The sequence below is a fragment of the Lemur catta genome, chromosome 14 (genome assembly GCF_020740605.2).
Source record: "Lemur catta isolate mLemCat1 chromosome 14, mLemCat1.pri, whole genome shotgun sequence".
Lineage (NCBI taxonomy): Eukaryota > Metazoa > Chordata > Mammalia > Primates > Lemuridae > Lemur > Lemur catta.
Window position 1 is genome coordinate 47,059,849 of NC_059141.1, and position 22,023 is coordinate 47,081,871.

Consider the following 22,023-nt stretch of genomic DNA (forward strand, 5'->3'; position numbering starts at 1 on the left):
CTTTTGTAATGTTTAGCTACTGCTGGCTTCTGCTGTTGCAGATTTATCTTGCCTAGTTTTTTCCCTGATCACCCACAAGTCCTTGAAGATTGTGCTGTCCCAGGTCACCAAGAGAGAACTAACCCTTTTCTACCTAATATTACATCATCTATCTATCTATCTATCTATCTATATCTGACCCTGATCTCCTTATAGGAAATAATGAGTCTGTCTTTCTTAGTTGCTATACCATTTATACCACCAGGAATTCAACCACACTTAGTATTGCCAAACTTTTAAATTTTGGCCAATGTAGATTACATTCTTTAGGAAAAAAGCCCTGTGTGTATGTATAGGTATATGAGTTTGAGGAGAGTAGACTATATGTTTTTCCTAGGGCACTACCCAAGTTAATTAATAAGCAGGGCAGCTAAGATGATTTAGAGATAGAGCAACAGTAAGATGAGAAAGAATTTCAGAAGGAACTAGAGTTATGTTTTTAGGAGTTAGATAAGTGCAGTTCCAATACCCATATTATATCTTCACATCTCTTTTCTAAAGAGGTGACTGGAAATAAGACATGAATTCTTGCTTTGTTATTCAAGAAAAATGGGGTAAGTTATTATAATTGTAAGGATAGGGGGAAATTTCATAAACATTTAGTATTTGATATTGAGGTCTGGAAAGAATGACACTTTTTTTTCTTCTCCTTGGGTAGACACTTCATGTTATTGTTCAGTTTCCCATGACTTGTTCAACCTTTTAGTTTCTATTATAAATATGCAACCCCTTTTCTGACAGGTTCAGATAGACCTGATGTTGCTAGGCACTATGTCTGAGAAGCAGATATCAAGGTGGCTTTAAATGTCATCTACAAGCTGATGACTCCCAAATTTGCTTCTCCTAGATAACTATCTTTTCCAAACTCAAAATCACCCCAGACTTGGCCATTAGGAGGGACATATATACTTTTTGATGGGCGTTTAGATGGTTTCCAATTTTTTACTGTTGTGGAACACAGTGAAACTGTTCTATTGACACAGACACAATCCAGCCTTCAGGGCCTTTGCACATACTTTTTCCTAAGCATGCAATGTTCCCCCAGCTTCTTCCCTTACCTTTTTCAGAGCTACTCAATGAGATCTTCCTTGATTGCTGAATCTAAAATTGCAGTCCTCCCCGGGACTCCCAGTCTCCTCTGCTTTTTTTCCTTCCTTGAACTTATTGTCATCTGACACAGTATATATTCTGCTCATTTATTTCATTTATTTTCTACACCCCTACCTCTACCCCATGCTGGAATGACAAATCCACAAGGGCTGAGGTTTCATTTTGCTTACTGCTGGTTTTCTCAGAATTCAGAACTGTTCCTGGCACTAAGTAAGGACTCAATGAACATTTGTGGAATGAATGAAGAGAATGAGTGTTACCATGGACATCTTTCTGCATCATTGTTTTTTTTTTTTTTTTTTTTGAGACAGAGTCTCACTCTGTCACCCTGGCCAGAGTGCCATGGCATCAGCCTAGCTCACAGCAACCTCAAACTCCTGGGCTCAAGCAATCCTGCCTCAGCCTCCCGAGTAGCTGGGACTACAGGCATGTGCCACCATGCCCAGCTAATTTTTTTTTCTATATATGTTTTTAGATGTCCATATAACTTCTTTCTATTTTTTTTTTTTTTTTGAGAAAGTCTCACTTTGTTGCCCGGACTAGAGTGAGTGCCGTGGCGTCAGCCTTGCTCACAGCAACCTCAAACTCCTGGGCTTAAGCGATCCTACTGCCTCAGCCTCCCGAGTAGCTGGGACTACAGACATGTGCCACCATGCCCAGCTAATTTTTTCTATATATATTTTAGTTGGCCAGCCAATTTGTTTCTATTTTTAGTAGAGACGGGGTCTCGCTCTTGCTCAAGCTGGTCTCAAACTCCTGACCTTGAGCGATCCACCCGCCTCGGCCTCCCAGAGGGCTAGGATTACAGGCGTGAGCCACTGCGCCCGGCCTCTTTCTGCATCATTGTATGATTTTCCTATTTCAATACATTTTAAAGTGAATCAGTTCAACTAATTGACAAGAAGCTGATATTGCTATTTCATGATAGTCTTTTTCTTTTTGTTCTTCATGAAAACCAAGTATGTTTGTTTTTGTGGTGGTTGTTCTGTTTTAAGATGGATTTCATTATGTTGATTAGACTGGCCTCAAACTCCTGGGCTCAAGTGATCCTCCTGCCTCAGCCTCTGGAGTAGCTGGGACTAGAGGAACTGGCCACTGCACCTAGCTGAAAATCAAGTTTTGAGTCAAATTCTCCCAATATTCCTTTCTTTTTATCTAAGTCCCAGGAGAATGTTTCTAACAAGATATTAACAATTAGGCTTTTCAAAGCATTGACTAAGAAGAGTCAATTTTTGGCTGTAAGATTTATTTCAGGGCCAGGCGCGGTGGCTCACGCATATAATCCTAGCACTCTGGAAGGCCGAGGCGGGTGGATCTTCTGAGCTCAGGAGTTCAAGACCAACCTGAGCAGGAGCAAGACTCCATCTCTACTAAAAATAGAAAGAAATTATACAGACAACTAAACATATATATAGAAAAATTAGTTGGGCATGGTGACACATTCCTGTAGTCTCAGTTACTTGGGAGGCTGAGGCAGGAGGATTGCTTGAGCCCAGGAGTTTGAGGTTGCTGTGAGCTAGGCTGATGCCACAGCACTGTAGCCTGGGCAACAGAGTGAGACTCTGTCTCACAAAAAAAAAAAAAAAAAAAAAGATTTATTTCAAATGCCTCATTTCTGACTTTGTTCAACTAAGATACTTTATCTCATTGTAGCACTGAAAACACTGTAACTCAGTAATCAGTTTGCTTTGCTTGCCATCCTGGAATCTGTGTTCTTTCCGAGGAGAAGACAAATTTTATTCATCTTTGTATGCCTAGATCCTAGCTGAAGAATAACTTTGAGTGACTTAGTGGGGAAGGTTGAAAGTTTAGGGTTCTTTCTCTTTTTTCATTATTTATATTTAAAATTTAATAATTTTGTCTTTTATTTTTTTTACTTACCACTACACTAAAGAGGAAGGAATCTTTCTCAAAAGGACATCCTGGTGATGCTTACAAAATATGTATAACAAAGAGTAAAGTTTAAGTGCTGAATGGGGGTAGAATGGTGTATGAAACAATGAGAGACTGAATCTTTTCTGTTTCGTTTAAATTTGACCTGAAGGAATGATAGCTGCATCAACAGCAATTTCCTTACCACCATGACCCCATTAAAGTCCTAGATTCCTTTGTCTGTGTGATGACTGACTGCTGGAAGGAGCAACAGCCATCAAACATTCAGGGAGAAATTCAGATGCTCTAGTCAGTGTTAATTCTGGCATAATGCCACTGATTATTCCTCGTAATGCTGAAAACTCACCTCTTCTGGAGCCTTTATTTCTTCATCCATAAATTGATACCACCACTGCCCAGGTCCAGGGCCATATAACTAACAAAAATATTATGATGACCTGTGCAGACATCAAGAGCAGAGTCAAGGAATACAACCCTCATCTGGTTTCTCTCTTTGGTGTTCAGGGCGGTTTTCCACTGCTCGCGACCCAGATACTGCTCAATGGTGTCATCTCTGACCTGGCAACCCCTTCATGTGTCTATAAACATGCAACTTAGAGATCCTAAAATCTTTTTTCTCTCAACCCTAATGCCCCCTCCGAAAAAAGGTAATGACAAAATCTTGACACCTCTCTACATCTCCAGTACTCTCCATTGACCTCCAAAAAAAAAAAAGATGTTGGGAGAGAAGAGGAAGGGGCGGAGGGGGAGAGGGAGGGGTCGACAGGGCAGTCCAGCTCCAGTTTGGGGAAATCCAGCTCGTGTTTTGCCTCTCGCTCAGCAGTGCAGGGTCCAGCGAAGGCAGAGCCCCAGCTTCACTCCCAGAGGTTTGTCCTGGGGAGACACTGCTGCTCCGGGGGGCTGACCTGGCGGGGAGTGGCCGCACAGTCCGCTCCGGCGCCGCTTTGTGCGCGCAGCCACTGGCCCCTCTACTCCCGGGTCTGCCCCCCGGGACACCCCCCTGCCCCGCCCAAGTCATGCAGTTCTACCTGCCTCTCCGCTGTGGACCTTTGGGAAGCAGCTGCCCACGCCGGGGGCTCGGGCCCTGACCGTGCCGGGAGCGGGTAGGTGTCCGCCCGGGACTCGCCTGAGCCCCTCGCGCCCGCCGGGTCCCCAAGCTCCAAAGTTGTGGGTACGAGCGCGAGTTGGAAAGTTTGCCTGAGGGCTGGTGCGGGCGTGGAGCTGGAGGACCCGCGCTGCCCTGGGAGCCGGAGCCGGCCAGTGGTGAGTGGGGGCCAGGGCAGAGGGCAGGGGTGCGGGAAGGGGGACTGGGACGCCGAAGCCGGAGGGGGTGCGGGGGGCGGCGCTCGGTGTGGGATGGACTTGGCGGGGGCTCTGCGGCCGGGGCTCTCCCGCGGCCGCCGGGGTGGGCCCTCTCCCCTCCGCGACCCCCCCACCCCGGGACGCTCGGGGCGCTTTTGTTGCGGGTGGTAAACAATGCCCCCGGCCGGAGGTCTCGCCCGCCTGCCTTGGAGGCCCCGCCGAGGCACTGGGTGGGCGCAGCGGGGCGCCTGGGGTTCTGACCCGGGGCTCAGCTGGAAACGGAGCTGGGGGAGGGCAAGTGTGGCCTGGGGGAGATTCCTGAACGTGCCGGCGATTGCCGGGCCTCTTAGGAGAATCGGAGGTCGGGGCGCATCAGGGTGCGGAGAGGTGGGGAGCCCGGGCCGTCCCGCGCTCAAGCGTACCCCTTAAACAAGTTTTCTCCCGCCCCCCATAATTATATAGGGGACTGGATGGTAGGGAAGACACTTTGGCTCCTGTCTCCCAGAGCGTTTTGGAGAGGCGACTTCAGGCTTCAGGGGCGAATCTTTGGAATGAAGGCAGTTGGCGAGTCTTGCTGGGGTTGACTTGGAGTGGTGTGGATCGGGGAGGAAGAGAAGAGGGAATAGAATGAGCGGTCTGTCAAAATGGCTTTTAAGGAACTCTCATGAGCAACACCCGGACCTTGAATGCGTTGGCGTTACGGTCCCCTCAGTCCCACTCCGGCGGGATCCCGGAGCGGGCCCCGAGGGGGAGAGGTGCGCAGAGTCGCGTGCCCGGGACTGGCCGAGGCGCACGTGAGTGGCCGGGTCCCCGCCCGAGGGCGAGGAGGTGGCAGAGGCAACCTACCGCCCCCAGAGAGAACGTTCCCATTCTCACTCCCTCTCACTCTCTCTCCCACCCCCACCCTTCTCCCCGCTCCCTCCGTCTCCCCCTGCTCCTGGCCCCCCCACCAACCCCGCCTGATTTCACCTTGCATAAGGTTGTGCAGCCCACTTATACATATATACACACATATAAAATACATTCTGCAAGAAGTAGGAAAGAACTGGCCGGTGCTAGTAACCTTTCCACAGGAACGGGGGACCTACATTGGACATTGCTGATCCAGTAAAAATTAATGTGTCTCCAAGAGGACTGATGAATATTGAGCTAGTCCCTCACTCGTCCTCCTCCCAAATTAACCAACCTGGATGCCTAGGTTTCTTACGATGCCTGTTCCCCTCCTCCCGGGTTCCGCTCTCCGGCGCTATACGAGCTGCGTAATGCACCATAGGAATGACCGGTTTATGAAGAAACGTTTGAGAAGTGCTTCAAGACCTTCGAGCGAGTAAAGGATTAGGTGCACAGCCTTGGGTCTGCAGGGTGAGCTGCGCGGTTCACCCGGATGGGTTGAAGGGCTGCGCTATAGGGCAGCAACCCCAGGTCCCCCTAGACCGAAATGTGCTCGTCCTCCTCACCCTCCCTCATATAAAGTAAAATAAAAGCTTTGGCTTAATTTGGCCTCCAGATATTAGGAAAAAAATGTGGAAAAGGCGCTTCTTAACCAGTTGGGGCAAGGGTTAGAGCATATTAGGAATTTATGACTACAATTAAACAAGGGGGGATAGGTAGATAGGTATGTAAATAAGGAGATGTTTGGAGATTAGTCCGTATTATTTCCAAGAACTAAAAGACTTAGGCGATTTGTGGTGTGTTTCCAGATTTTACCGGTGTAGGTTATACAGGTTAAAACTCAGGTCCTCTCCTTCCCCAATTAAGAGATCTTAATTAGGTTGTCAACCTCTCTGTCTTTAAAGCCAAGCTATGGTTTCAGTTAAATTTCAGAAACAAGATATGTGGGAAATGGCAAACAGTGTCCCTTTTTCTTTCCAAAGATTAGTAGCCCAGACTTACAACTCTGGGACCGCCACTTAACCATTTTATGAGAGTTGACTTTCCATCTCTATGCTGGTCTTCCAGAACCTATGGGTGGGAGGTTTGGATCTCCACTGTCCCTTGCTCTTTGTTTCTCTTCCTTCTCCAATCTGATGTGTCCCTCCCCTCCCCCACCTTCTTCAGTGGGTTTGTATCTTCCCTTTCCTGCACATTTAATTCCCCCACCACCATCTTTTAAGGTCTTCCTACTTTAAAGTCTTTTGATTCCAATTGTCTTTTTATATTCTGACTTTATTACTATAGATTTCTTCCCCTTCCCCAGTTTTTGGGCTTTTTCTTTTTTTTTTTTAAAGCATTTTCCTCCTTCTTATACTTTTTCCTCTGCTTCCTTCTAATGTGTTTTATGCCTTTCTTATCATCAGAAGGGCCATTCTATCTCCATTTTCACTTCTCCCTTCCCTTTTCTGGGGTCTGTTTGGGCTTTTTCCCCCCCTAGCTCTATGCAGGGCAGCAGGGGTGTTTTACATATGGAAGGAGGCTTTCACTAAATCTGCTGGCATTCTAGTGAGGTTCCCTGAACAGCTTTTCCCTCTGCCGAGGGCTCTCACACTTCCTGTGATAGAAAACTATCTAGGAACAGCAAGCAATCCACTGCTGCCTCCTCTTCCTTCAGATGTAGAACTTAGTTGCTGGAGGAGACAGAGCTAGGTGGTGTCTTTTTAAAAGAAATATTTTGTCTTGTTTTTCTTAGCCAAGTGCAAGAGGCTTTAAGTTCTATGGAGCTGAATAGAGAGACTATGAAATCGCAGTCTTTTTTGCAACTGGCTCTATATATGCAAATACCACTTTTTCGGCCACTGCTGGTAGTGGGAAGGATTGCAATATAATTTTAAATTGACATGCGGGCTGGATGGTTACATCAGTTCAGCCACTTCCTGCCCAGGGGACTACTTTGAGATCCAGAAAGGAGAGGTATGGAGGTGGGAGAAGATTTTCTGACATGGTTTCTGACATGTTGTCCTTTACAGACAACTAATACAGTTTAAGAAGTCAACTTTTCACTTTCCTTAGGGAAAGAGCCTCATCACTTAGTAAGTTCAAATAATATTGAGGCAAAAATTCTGATCCTGTCTGTTGACCAAGGGGTGGGGGATCTTGTGGCCTCAAGGCCACATGTGGCCCTCGGGATCCCCAAGTGCCGCCCCTTGACCAAATCCAAACCTCACAGAACAAATCCCTCTATTAAAAGGATTCGTTCTGTAACATTTGGATTCAGTCCAAAGGCCGCCCTCATGGATCCAGGAGGATCCATTAGCAGACCCCTTACACAAGCCATGGTTATCAGTGTTCACTCAGGGACCTGCAGTTGCTGCTTCTCTACTCTGTCCTTAACCTTTTATTGTCTACTTTGGGCTAGCATCATACCTTTTTATGTCTCAAGTTATGAGTCGGCGTCTTATCTCCTGGCCCCATAGTTTTGGATCTCAGACACTCTAGTCCTCTAGACATTTTAGGGAAAAAAAGTTCTATTGCAGGTTAGGGGGTCTTGCCCTCTAGTGAAAAGATCTGTTAACTGAGTAATGTTTTGCATCCCAGAATTGGCTTTTAGGTGTTTATTTGTTTTGTTTTGTTTTTTGCTTTTCCCTTCCAAGACAATAAGAACTCAGGATGGTGTCAGTTGCACATGGTTCCCTGTCCTGAGCCCACTACAAAATAACAGGGTCACCAGTCTTATTTTCTGCTTAGAACATGATACCATGTAGCTTGAAGACATTCTGGATTAGAATAAAACTGATTTGGAGAAATATTGAAACATCAGTTTTCATCAGAAATGAAAAGTGGAAGTGGAATTAGGGAAGGGAGATTTGACTCTTGGAAATGGTTTAGTTCATCTGAGTGGTAGGATCTGAGTATGCATTTGAAAATGTACCTTTTTATATGAGTTGAATACTCTGATCAATAAAAGCATTAAAAGTGGAAGCAGAGCACTTAATAATGTTTATAAACTAAAAAGGGAAATTAATTTCAGAAGATCTTTGGGGGTAATTCCATATTTAAATATGGACTTATTTAATAGAATGGACTACATTGCATCTCCTCCCCACCCCCGACAAATTTCAAAATAAGCTTGCTAAAAAAAAAAAAGGTAAGCTTGCTGCCCCTACTCCAAGAGTTCAGCCCTAGGGACAGCTTAGTTTACCACAAAAGAAGGTTACATTTCATTAGTGGAGCCAGTGATGACAAAATTAGGGTTTTACAGGAGCTCTTATTTTGTTTCTTGTTGTCTCTGATTCTTTGGCTGGATGATACCCAGAGGTTTTCTCCCCTGCAGTTGGGTTTTTCAGGGGTCATTGGCCTCTTTCACGATCTCATAAAAAGGCTGTTACCAATTAAAGAGGCCACATCTTCCCAATCCATGTTGTTCATACCTTTTTTTATTTTCTTGACGGACTCTTTTTTTTAGGAGATAAGGTGTGAATGATAAACATTATCTTAATTACAAGTCTGAATTTCTAAAGCATTTCAATTTAAAAATATAAAAGAATATAGAAGAGATAGAGATCAGGTTATACACTACTTTCAAAAGCAGATCCCATGACACCCTCTGGCATAGCCAGATTACTTGCCTACAGATATGAATTTTAATTTTTATGGCTGGTTACAATACCTGGATACATGCTTCTAATAAATTTTTAGAAGTGTAATCTTGATAGAGGAGACAAAGCATGCTTTTACTGATATTGTTGAATTTCTAGAGATTGAAATGGATTCTTTTTTATAATAAAAACATCCTTATAAAAGTATTGTTGACTTTCTGCAGATGGGAATTGGAATGTCTTTTGTTTTCTAAAAATGTTTGTACAAAAAGCAGCAGTCTTTGGACAAAATATCCTACAGTTTTTTTTTTGTTTGTTTGTTTTTATAGCCAAGACTGAGTTACTGTAAGCCAATTTTTTTTTTAGGAAAAGGGGAAAGCAGTAAGCTTAGGTGCCAAGAATTCAAGTGAAGTATTCTCTGACCTAGTTTGTATTTAGTACAGATTTATTAAATTGCTATTTTTTGTTTAGTTAATGTTATCACTCATGTCTATTTAAAAAGTCTTAAAGGCACAATGCATTGACTCTTGTGCTTTAGGATCTCTTGTGTGTGCGAGACCTACAGTATGTAAGGTGGGAATGGAAACAAAAGAATATGGTTTTTTTCTGCAGGATTTGGCAAACTGTGGGTTACACTGGTTCCATAATAATGGTAACTACCACTTATTTTATTTTCTCTTATTATTTTTTGTATCTCTTGGAGTTGTAAACAGCCTTTTTTTCAAGCTCATATTTATGAAGCACCTATTATGTGCCAGCCCTGTGCTAAGGCTTTACAAATATCATCTCATTTTATTCTCATGATAACCTAATCAGGTCAATGCTATAATACTATGCTTCCTCTTCTATTATACATAAGGAAACTGAGCATAAAGAGACCAAGGAATCTGTCAGAATCACATGGCCAGTAATGTTTCTGAACTGAGAACTGAACGCAGTTCTGCCTACTTCCAATGTCCATCTTCTTACCTTGCCTCCACCTCCCCCCACACTCAATGTGATACCACAAGGATGAAACAAGGAAACTAGGTTTTCTTTGAAGAAGCCCAATGAAACTTCATGACAACCTCATTTCAGTCAAAGAATGTGGACTAAGTTGAGCAGTTTGCTGAAGGACACATAGTGGGTGATCACAGATTCAAATTCAGGGTTTTCTGACGTGAGATTATTTCTGGCCTCTAAATCAACCAGTAGGTCCCCAGGATTGCCTGGATCAGTTCAATAAAACAAACAAACAAAAAAAAAAAAAAGGAAAAGAAAATTTGAAGATGATAGAAGGCTGTCAACATTTTACTTTGCCAAGTAGTAACATTAAAAAATAAACCTACCCTTACCTTTTCTCAAAAGAAAAACTTTTTGTTGCTTTTTAAAGAAAGGACATTTTAATGGGAGGAAACAGCAAAGTATAATATCAGAATAAAGGATTATTATTTAAAATGAATAAATACAGCTTTTTGAAAAACCTCACATCAATCATCCCATTTTTTTTTTCTCATTTTGTCACGACTACTGATCATGGTCACAGACCAGTTGTTGGTAACCATTCTCCTACACCATGCTTTCTCACAAATTCAACAACTTGTCAACTAGTTTCAGCTATTCTGTTGCCACACTCTTGATTCTGTAGTCTTTAGAGAGACTATTGATATGTTAGTACAGTGGTGAGCTTCATTTTTGCTTATTACTTGGTCTTATTTTGAGTTAGGTAGTAGACCTATGAGGAGACCCAGATGCAATTGGTGACAGCTCTAGGGCAACCCTCTTTCATTTTCTCCTCTTTTCTTGCTTATCTTTACAATAATAGTTGCTTGCCTAGTATGCTTTATTGTTCTAATTATCTCATTTTCTTCTTATTTCCAATTTCCTTGCATAGGCATTCATAATAAGACTGTTGGGGCCCTTGGTAGAAGGGATTTTAGAAACAGCAGCCTTTGGATTAGGTCAAGTGAAAGAGAAAACATTTCTGGGTGTGGGCAGTGCCCACCACAATGGCTTCCTTATACAGAGTCAGCCCTCAACAGATATTTATTGGACCTGTGAGTCTTATTTGTGATCTAGTTGTCAATACTAACTCTTGAGATTTTATGGTATTTTTGTGCATGTGAAAAGTTCAAAATTTGTGAATTGTTAATTGGAATGTGGTATTAATCATTGTTGGATCTCCAGGGAGTAGAGTTTCTTGGATTATATTAGCCTCTTCCTCTGGTTTTACCAGCTTTACTCTCAAACAGATGATACTTCTGCCTATGTGGGGATGTGCTCAGGAAAGAGACAACAAAGAGATCTTTTTTTTTTTTTTTTTTTGAGACAGGGTCTTGCTCTGTTGCCCAGGCTAGAGTGCCATAGTGTCACCCTACCTCACATCAACCTCAAAGTCCTGGGCTCAGGCGATCATCCTGCCTCAGCCTCCCTAGTAGCTGAGACTACAGGTGAACAACACCATGCCTAACTAATTTTTTCTATTTTTAGTCTCCTAGCTAATATTTTTTTCTACTTTTAGTAGAGACAGGATCTTGTCCTTGCTCAGACTCTTCTCGAACTCCTGACCTCAAGCAATCAATCCTCCCACTTCGGCCTCCCAGAGTGCTAGGATTACAGGCGTGAGCCACTGAGCCCGGGCAAGATTAATTTGTAAAGTGTTTGAATTGGTAAAGATTAGGATTTAAGCTTTAAAATACATATAACTACAGCAGATGTGGTTTCTAATGTAGAGAAACCCCCATTCTTACCTTATTTGAAGAACTTTGTCAACTTAATCTTTTGTCATAGTAATTAAAGGAGCTTTATATAGTGACTCCAAGGTTTAAAGGAGACATTAGTATTTTGGGGGTCTATTACATATTTTTTTTGCAGCAAACATTCTCAGTTCCCTAATTTTAATTAATAATTAATATTAAGTGTTCTATTTCAAATAGAAGAATGCATAGGAAAAAGTCTCACCACAGTGTTTTTTCTTGTTATTTCAGACCAAAACCTTGTGTGACTGCACTCAACAGCAATATATCAAGATTCTCCTCAGAAGTGAGACTTTCCAAAGGACCAATGACTCTGTTTCCCGTGCCCTTTCATTTTTCCCTACTCTGTAGCTATGTCTCGATCCCGCCATGCAAAGCCTTCCAGATTAGTCAGGAAGGAAGATGTAAACAAAAAGAAAAACAGCCAGCTGAAGAAGACATCCAAGCCAGTCAACAAGCATGTGGCATCAGTCAAGACTTTAAGCCCTGGAAAATTAAAGCAATTAATTCAAGAGAGAGATGTTAAGAAGAAAACAGATCCTAAGCCACCTATGCCTGTCAGAAGCCTTCTGACAAGAGCTGGAGCAGCACGCATGAATTTGGATAGGACTGAGGTTCTTTTTCAGAACCCAGAGTCCTTAACTTGCAATGGGTTCACAATGGCTCTCCGAAGCACCTCTCTTAGCAGGCGACTCTCCCAACCCCCAGTGGTCATAGCCAAACCCAAGAAAGTTCCACCTTCTAAGGGTTTAGAAAAGCAACATGATTGTGATTATAAGGTACTCACTGACATGGGAATAAAGCACTCAGAAAATGATTCAGTCCCAGTGCAAGATACTCTAATCTCTCCTACTATAGAGAATCTAATCTGTGTACAAAATAGATCTTTAATTAAAGGTGAGAGCCAAGAGACAAGTCAGTCTTGGTCCCAAAGAGTTGAGGATTCCAAAATCAATATCCCTACTCACAGTGGCCCTGCAGCAGAGATCCTTTCTGGGCCCTTGGAAGGGACATGTTGTGAAGGACTATTCTCTGAAGAGACATGGCATGATACCAGTGGTTCCCCTAGAATGTTTGCTCAGGACACTATGTGTGCTCCTTTACCCCAAAGAGCAGCTCCCAAAGTTACCTCTCAAAGAAGCCCCGGCATTCAGTTAGAAGACTTGGGTTCACGAGTAGAATCTCTTAAGTTGTCTGATTCTTACCTGGATCCTATCAAAAGTGAGTATGATTGCTGCCCCACCTCCAGTTTTAATAAGGTTATACCTGAATCGAACCTTAGAAACTGCTTGTCTATTGGTGGGTCTACATATCCTACCTCTATAATAAAATTCTTCTTGACAGGCTCAGAACAAGAAATCCTTGGTGCTAAACCAGATCATCAAGAGGCCTTCAAAGCTACTGCAGATCAACAGGAAGTTCCTGATACCACCTCTGTCCTAGGACAGGCTTTTGGTGCTATCCCACATCAATGGGAATTTCCTGGTGCTAACCCAGTTCATGGTGAGGCCCTGGGTGAGACCCCAGACCCACCAGAGATTCCTGGTGCTATTCCAGTCCAAGGAGAGGTCTTTGGTACTATTTTAAACCAACAAGAGACCCTCGATATGGGTGGAGGTGCTGTCCCAGACCTGCCTATCTTCCTTCCTGTTCCTCCAATCACAATTGCTACCTGTAATGCTCCTCCCAAATGGCCTGAGCCCCAGAGCACTGTCTCATGTGGGCTTGAGGTCCAGGGTGCTATGCATATTTTGCCTTTGGGCTCAGGACACACTCCTCAATCATCATCAAACTCAGAGATAAGTTTGGTACCTCCAGTAATGGCTATAAGCAATGTAGAAAATGAGAAGCAGGTTCATATAAGCTTTCTGCCAGCTAACACTCAGGGGTTCACATTAGCCCCTGAGAGAGGGCTCTACCACACTTCACTGGGTGTTGCCCAACTCTCCCAGGCTAGTCCCAGCAAATCAGAAGGAGGGAGCTCCCAGGTCAGCACGACCAGCATGGTTGATGTTGTCAACACCACAGTGGTATCGATGCCAGTGTCACTCTCTAGTACCTCCTCTTCTTCCTACACAACTTTGCTACCTACTTTGGAAAAGAAGAAACGAAAGCGATGTGGGGTCTGTGAACCCTGCCAGCAGAAAACCAACTGTGGTGAATGTACTTACTGCAAGAACAGAAAGAACAGCCATCAGATCTGTAAGAAGAGGAAATGTGAGGAGCTGAAAAAGAAACCATCGGTCATCGTGCCTTTAGAGGTAAGAAATAGCCAAGGGACTGGGTTGGAGGTAAGCAAATATAGCCAAGGGGCTGGGAGACTCCTGTGACACTTGGTATAGAGATCTGTGTAGATGATTTACTTCAGTATTATGCCCTTTTACTTCGGTAAAATGTTGCTTTGAGTTATCAACAGGAATTTGTGGACCTACCTGAAGTATGTCTTATGCAGTGATGCCTTAGCTTATTTTTAGAATTTGTCCCAGAAACTAGAACATACAGTTTTTCCATTATAGGATTTGATGGAAACATAGGGAAATTATATGAAATGTGGTTTTGCAAAGATTTCCACTATGCCTCATTTTGGCTAGTTGCATGTCTTTTTTGGAAGTTAACAGATTTAAAAATTAAGAGTGGAACAAATTCATTAATTCCCTTGCAGCCCAAAAAACCAGAGGACCTAAACTTCTTTCCTTTTGAAAGAATAAAACTGTCTACATTCTTAATCTTGAAACTTTGCCTTGGAGGCATAACAATAACACAGCTTTCATATCAATTTATAGCTAATGCTTTCTACCTACTCTACATATCTTATAGGGTTGTTAGGATTAAATGAAAATGATTTGGAAATTCTAAAGTGACATACAAACATTAGTTCTTATTGTTACATTTTATGAACCTAAGGTAGTAAAAGTATTGATTGATTTAGAATTTATTTAAAAAATGTTATGGAGCGTGATTAACACTCAAACTGTTGCTTTATAGACTTTTAGAACACCTGCCAAATATGTTTCATCATTTTTAGATCACCCACTTAAAGTTATGTTTATTGTGTCTACCATAAATGCAGGCATAAGAGAATAGATAGATTTAAAAGTATTGTGAACTTTAATTCAGTTAACCTTTTCTATTGCATTCTTGACTTAAATTATCAGTTAAGAAATGCTGATTTTGGCTGGTAGCAGTGGCTCAGGCCTGTAATCCTAGCACTCTGGGAGGCTGAGGTGGGTTTGAGACCAGCCTGAGCAAGAGCAGGATCCCATCTCTACTAAAAATAGAAGGAAATTAGCTGGACAACTAAAAATATATAGAAAAAATTAGCCAGGCATGGTGGTGCATGCCTGTAGTCCCAGCTACTCGGGAGGCTGAGGCAGGAGGATTGCTTGAGCCCAGGAATTTGAGGTTGCTGTGAGCTAGGCTGACGCCTTGGCACTCTAGCCTGGGCAACAGAGTGAGACTCTGTCTCAAAAAAAAAAAAAATGCTGATTTTGTATTTGACAGAGCCATTGCAAACAAGAAGATTAGACATTTAACCAATCATGTATTGATGGGCATTTAAGGTGTTTCTAAAATATTTTGTTATTAAAAACCTTACTGTAATGCATACTTTTCCTTTACTCAAGTCATTTCATACATATGGTAGTAGATCAAATGTAGCCAGTTACTGATGGTTTACTAAGTAACATCTAAAACACTTTGTAGCAATATCTCTAACAGAGAGACTTCCCTTATAAGCTACTGATTTGTAACATTTCTAACTAAGGTCTTTGGCAGAAACACTGTATCTCTAATGGGCATAAACATTTGTTTTCTTCTTTCCCAAACCGGTTCCTTCTCTTGCATTACATGTTTGGTTCAATGGCTTACCATCTACATGGTCACCCAAAATAGAACATTTGGTCATCTTTGATTCTTCTCTCTGTCTCACCCATTTATTTTCTCTTGTTCAAGATCTGAGTACTCCTACCCTCTCCATTTTCTCGGCCACTGCTATAGTTGAGGCTTTTATCTCTTATTGAGATATTTTCAATGTTCTCTTTATTATCAACAAGTTTCTTGTTTTGTTTTGTTTTAAGAAATAAGGTCTTCTTTTATCTACTAGACTGGAGTGCAGTGGCACTATCGTAGCTCACTGCAGCCTCAAACTCCTGAGCTCAAGGGATTTTCCCACCTCAGCCTCCTGAGTCACTGGGATTACAGGTGTGAGCCACCACACCCATATCAACAAGTATTTATTGCACTTCTCTGGGCTGTGCACTGGGGATATAATCATGAGCATACCAGCTAGCAGGATGTCAGAAATTTGAATAATGGCCGGGTGTGGTGCCTCATGCCTGTAATCCTAGCACTCTGGGAGGCCAAGGCAGGAGGATCGCTTGAGCTCAGGATTTAGAGACCAGACTGAGCAAGGAGACCTATCTCTAATGAAAATAGAAAAATTAGCCAGGCGTGGTAGCATGTGCCTATAATCCCAGCTACTAGGGAAGCTGAGGCAGAAGGATTGCTTGAGCCCAGGAGTTTGAGGTTGCTGTGAGCTAGGCTGACACCATGGTACTCTAGCCCGGGCAACAAAGCAAGACTCTGTCTCAGAAAAGAAAAAAAAGAAAAGAAAACAAAGTTGAATAATAAGCTCTCCTTAGTGCAGTTCAAGCTTTATTTCTGAAAATCTGTTTCTCCTACCTAAGTACATTTAGTATTCCTCTGTATATGTAATATATTTTACTCAAAATAAAACAAAAGAAAATACAGCAAAATGTTCAGTGCCTTCCAATCATAGATGAAGCCTAGATTCATCAGCATGGAATAAAGGGCCTTTAAGATCTTGGCACAATTGACTTCTTCTGTCTTGTTTCCCTTCATATCTCTTCACATTATACTTGAGGTTGCAGCAGTCTCCAGCTACTGGCTACTTACATTTCCCCAGTGCCTGTCTTGCCAGTCTCCATGCCTGCGTCATGCCCTTCTTCCTTTCCCTATCTGACCCCACCCATTTACTCACCCCTTCCTGTGACATAACTGTGTATGTGTGTGTTCTCCAGGTTCTATACCTGGCTATCTTGGCACAGTGATAGGTACTTCTCTGGGCTATGCACAAATACTTGTTAGTTAAATGAAGAGAAAATGTATTTGTAACTCAAATAATCAAGTTTATAAATTTAAGTGTTGGCATGTGGTGTCTCTGGCAAGCAAGTGTAGTCATTGTTGTCAAGTTTTATCAGTGTGGAAAAAACTAATATTTGTTGACAAATGAATGAATACCCTGGCTGTTGGTCATAATATACTAAGCACCACATTCTTGATTCAAAAAACTTTCATTTTCACATAATTTAAATTTATAGAAAAGTTGCAAGAGTAGTACAGAGAATTTGGTATAGTTTCATTCAGATTGCCCAAATGATAGCATTTTATCATATTGTGTCATTACTGCATCTCTCTCTTTTTCTGAACCAATTGAGAGTAAGTTTCACAAACATGATATTCTTTTACCCCTACATACTAGAGAGTATATTTCCAAAAAAACAAGGATATTCAGTTATATTATCACAATTAGGGAATTAACATTGAACCATTATTATTATTTAATCCACAGACTTCATTTATGTTACACGTTATCCTATAAGAAAATGTTCCTTTGGCCTCGTTTGATCTAGAACAGCTTCTCAAAAATTTTAAACAACTTTATATTGAGGTGTAATTAACACACGATAAACTGCACACATTTTCAATACAAAATTTGGTAAATATGACCTGTGTTTACACTGTGTGACCATTACCACAGTCAAAATCTATCACTCCCAAAAGTTTTTTTGTGCCCCTTCATAGTCCCTCTCCACCTTCCTGCATCTTTCCTCCGCAGGTAAATTCTATTTTTTTCTGTCACAGTAGATTAGTTTGCATTGTCTAGAGCTTTATATAAATGAAATTGCAAACTATGCACTTTTCCGGGTGGGGAGTATTGAAGAAATTTCTCAATTTTTGTCTTTTATGGCATTGCTGTTTTTGAAAAGTACAGATCAGTTGTTTTGTCCATCAAATTTGGGTTTATCTAAAGTTTTCTCTTGACTAGATTTGGGTTATGCATTTTTATGGGGATCCATTATATCAGGAGACAGGTGATGTCAATTCATCCCAGTAGTCATGATCTTTATTTTGATCCCTTGGTTAAGGTAGTGTCTTCCAGCCTTTTCCATTGTAATGTTGGCATTTTTCCCTTTGTACTTAGTAGAGATTGGGAAGTTGAACTTTGTAAATATCCTGTTACCCTTCAAACTTTCACTCCCTGGTTTCAGCATCCCTTGACAATTATTGCCTGATAGTTGCCAGGTAGTGAGTCTCTATTTCCATAATTTCTTTTTTTCTTCCTTCCTTCCTTCCTTCTTTCCTTCCTTCCTTCCTTCCTTCCTTCCTTCCTTCCTTCCTTCCTTCCTTCCTTTCTTTCTTTCTTTTCTTTCTTTCTTTCTCCACAGTATTACACAGTCCTTAGTGGATTCTGACTTCCATGGCCACGTCCTGCTTCCATCATTTCTTATAAATCTATTAATTAGCTCTTTAAACTCTAAGGAAGAGCTTTCCCTTATTATTTACTTACTTTTTTTTTTTTATTAATTTACGTCTTTCAGTATGAACTCATGGATTTTTATTACATTCAATGATTTTGTTATCCTTTATCATCATTATTATTATCTCTTATTATCTTTATATGTATATATGGAAGTGATATTTGTGTATGGTGTGAGATAGGAGCTGAGGTTCGTTCTTTTTCATATGGATATCTAGTAGACCAGAACCGTTATTGAAATGATACCTTTTGCTAGAGTGGTGGCATGGGCCAGCAATCCCAGCCACTCAGGCTGGGTGAGAGAATCACTTGAGCCCGAAACTTTGAGATCAGTATGGGCAACATATTGAGATTCTGTCTCAAAAAATAAATAAGATACATCCCCTAATAAAATGTCAACTTTGTCATTTATCAGGTGATACATTTTGAGTCTGTTTCTAGACTCTGTTCATTGACATTTTGTCTTTCCTTGTATCTAAACGCTTTATTATGGTAGCTTTGTAGCAGGTCTTGCTAACCAGTAGTATAAGTCCTTCAGCTTTATTCTTCAATATTGACTTGAGCTCTTTCTTGGTTCTTTACATTTTCATAAAAAATTTTGAATTGGCTTGTAAATTTCTGCTAAAAAACACTGCTGAGATTTTGCTTGTGAGATGTTGAATTTATAGATTAACTTGGAGAGATTGACATTTTTTTCAATGTGTGTCTTTCAGTTCATGACTATGGTATGTCTTTGTTTATGTAAGACTCATGGAATTTCGTTCAATGATAATTTTTTTTTTTTTTTTTTTTGAGACAGAGTCTCACTCTGTGGCCCTGGGTAAACCTCAAACTCCCGGCTCAAGTTATCCTCCTGCCTCAGCCTCCCAAGCATGTGGGACTACAGGCATGCATCACCATGCCCAGCTAATTTTTTAATTTTTTTGTAGAGATGGGGTCTCGCTCTTGCTCAGGCTTGTGTCATTCTTATAGTTACCTAGAAATTTGCTTTTGCTTATGGTATTCCTGTGTATTTGTAATTTAGCATTTTGAGATTTATGCACTACCCTACTTATTGAACAGTGAAAGATAGTAAAATAAAAAACGGGGGAAAGAAGAATGAGTAGGAGCTTTTTACAGACATTAGAATAGGTGCTTTGGGGCCAGGTGCGGTGGCTCACACCTGTAATCCTAGCACTCTGGGCAGCCGAGGCTGGTGGATCGCTCAAGGTCGGGAGTTCGAGACCAGCCTGAGCAAGAGTGAGACCCTGTCTCGACTGAAAATAGAAAGAAATTATCTGGCCAACTAAAATATATATAGAAAAAAATTAGCTGGGCATGGTGGCTCATGCCTGTAGTCCCAGCTACCCAGGAGGCTGAGGCAGTAGGATCGCTTAAGCCCAGGAGTTTGAGGTTGCTGTGAGCTAGGCTGATGCCATGGCATTCACTCTAGCCAGGGCAACAAAGCGACATTCTGTCTCAAAAAAAAAAAAAAAAAGAATAGGTGCTTTGGGTAGGCTACACTTTCACAGGTAATTTTTAGTATGTATAAAAGCAAAAGAAACAGAACAGTTGTTTGTAGACTATGCTTCTGAGGGTGGGGTCTTGAGTTTCATTATATGTGTCTAGGCAGATGATTTTGGTATGGTATTATGCATTTAATTAACATTAATTGAATGACTAGACAAGGAGTTTGCAAGTTGATTTAGTCAAAGTGAAATAACCTCTCTTGTATTTACCCTGCTTAATGGTGATTTTTTTCCAAAATATTAAAAGGTTATTATGTGCTTGGTTAGATTAAATAGCAGCATATTAGATGCTAAGTGTGCTGTGTTTATTACCACACTATCCTCTTAACTAATACAAATTCCACCTGGAAAAATAGTAATACCTACATAGGCTGTGTTTCAAAAGCTAACAGGTAAATAATGTTATGATATAAAATTGAACCACTGACTATCTATACTTATGGATATGCTAACAGTCTAGTTTTAGAGCTGCCCTTTTAGAATTAGTTGACATACTCATTTTATTTTATTTTATCCTTTTTGGTGGTAGTGGGGGTGGGGCTAGCCTCTCTTGGCCACTGCTTTTCTTAGAGTTTTCAAACAGCTGGATCTCATTTTGGCATATGTTGTATATGGCATATGGAACAAATTTTTGCTACCAGCTCCTTCAATTGAGGGCAGATGTTATATGTCCTTAAATATGCCTTTAAGGAATCTCTTTGTATCACTACTGAGACTTCAGTAGCACACTGCACCACAGAACTGGACATAGAAAAAGAAAAACCCTTGGTGCTTAGTGTACATACGTGTGTAAACTCCAAGTATGTCAACAAAACCATGCTGATCTTGATTGATTCTGACCCTTGGGTGTTAATTTCTGGAATCTTGTCACTATGGTTCAAATCCCTTGCCATTTTCTGTATATCATCTTATCCAGGAAGAAAAATGTGTGAAACTGGCTCACACCTTCATCTAATGTCAGCATAATCCAAGTTATACTATCATATAATATTGAGCACCCCAGTATTTTACATGTTTATTTCACTACAGAGCCTAACTCCAGATCCCTTTTTGTTGGTCATGCTCTTGATTTTTTATTGCAGAGTGATATTTCAAGAGTTGATGATATCAAAGCTGAAAAAGTCCTTTTCCAGTAGCTAGCCATTGTAGGATTATGATGGATGTGGCACAAGTGTTATCAGGAAGGATAGAAGAAAGGATCTTATTTTTTTTGCATTATTATCGTACTAAAATAAGACAGAACTAGCAAATCAATCAAACATCAAATGAATCTAAGCAAGTCAGGGCATTACCTTGATAATGAGACTCAGTGCTCAAGTCATGAGTACCCAGAAGGTGTTGGCTAATTATCATCAGCTCTTCATGTTTGTTATGAATACAACAAAAGAAAAATCTTGTTTTTCTGATTTAATTATGCCCCATTAATACCAAGTCACTGTCTTTAAAAGAAGGCCATGAAATACTTAAGTGAGATGCTTAAGTTACTTCTAAAGCCCAAAGCCGGGATTTAGGAGATTTTAGCAGCACATAATAGGTGCTCAACAAATATTTGCTATACAAATGGTTAAATTAGTGAATTAATAAAATCTTATAAAATTATAAGAGTCAGACTATTTCTCATATAACAATGTATGTTTTAAAAAAAAACCCAAAACAACTATACTGTATATTGTTCATTTTACTCCATATGTACTGGATATATTATTTCAGCAGCTATTACCCCAAAAGAACATTTTTAGGGTTTATTCTACACATATCATTTTCAAGTACCAAAAATATTAGGATCGTGGGATATCTGTAACTGAAATTCAAGTAGAAAGCTTAAGGAAAAGATTTTTAGGAGAGTATGGAGTGCTTTAAAAATACATAATAGGCCAAGTGCAGTGGCTCACACCTATAATCCTACCACTTTGGAGGGCCACGGCAAGAGGATTGCTTGAGCCCCAGGAGTTTGAGATCAGCCTGGTCAATAGAGAGAACCCATCTCTATAAAAAATTTAAAAATTAGCCATGCGTGGTGGTGGTGGTGCGTGCCTGTAGTCCCAGCTACTTAGGAGGCTGAGGCCAGAGGCTCGCTTGAGCCTAGGAGTTTGAGGTTGCAGTGAGCTATGATGACCCCACTGTACTCTAGCCTGGACAACAGAGTGAGACCCTGTATTACAAAAGAAAAAAAAAGAAAATGATAAAAGCTGTCTGCCTGTGTTGTTTAAAATTATTACCACATGCATTTGTGATTGTGAGTTACACCAAGAAGGGAAAAGGAGCATGCAAGCTCAAAGTCATGTATTTTTCTAATTGTAAATGGAATTTAGGAAAACAACTCCAAAAGGATACCTACCAAACCCAACTGTTGGAAGTGTTTACCTGAGGACTGGATTTTTTGGGTGGAGGAGGCATATATTAGA

The 22,023-nt window shown here is 41.1% G+C and overlaps 1 protein-coding gene across 1 annotated transcript in view; it reads left to right on the forward strand.

Moving 5' to 3' along the window:
- Positions 1–4,075: 4,075 nt before the first annotated feature.
- TET1 (tet methylcytosine dioxygenase 1) overlaps positions 4,076–22,023 on the forward strand; it is a 110,322-nt gene continuing 92,374 nt past the window's right edge. Inside the window, exons 1-2 of the mRNA XM_045569296.1 lie at positions 4,076–4,305; positions 11,783–13,812. Of these exons, the coding sequence (XP_045425252.1) occupies positions 11,905–13,812 (1,908 nt within the window). The 5' untranslated portion in view covers positions 4,076–4,305; positions 11,783–11,904. The remainder of the gene's footprint in view (positions 4,306–11,782; positions 13,813–22,023) is intronic.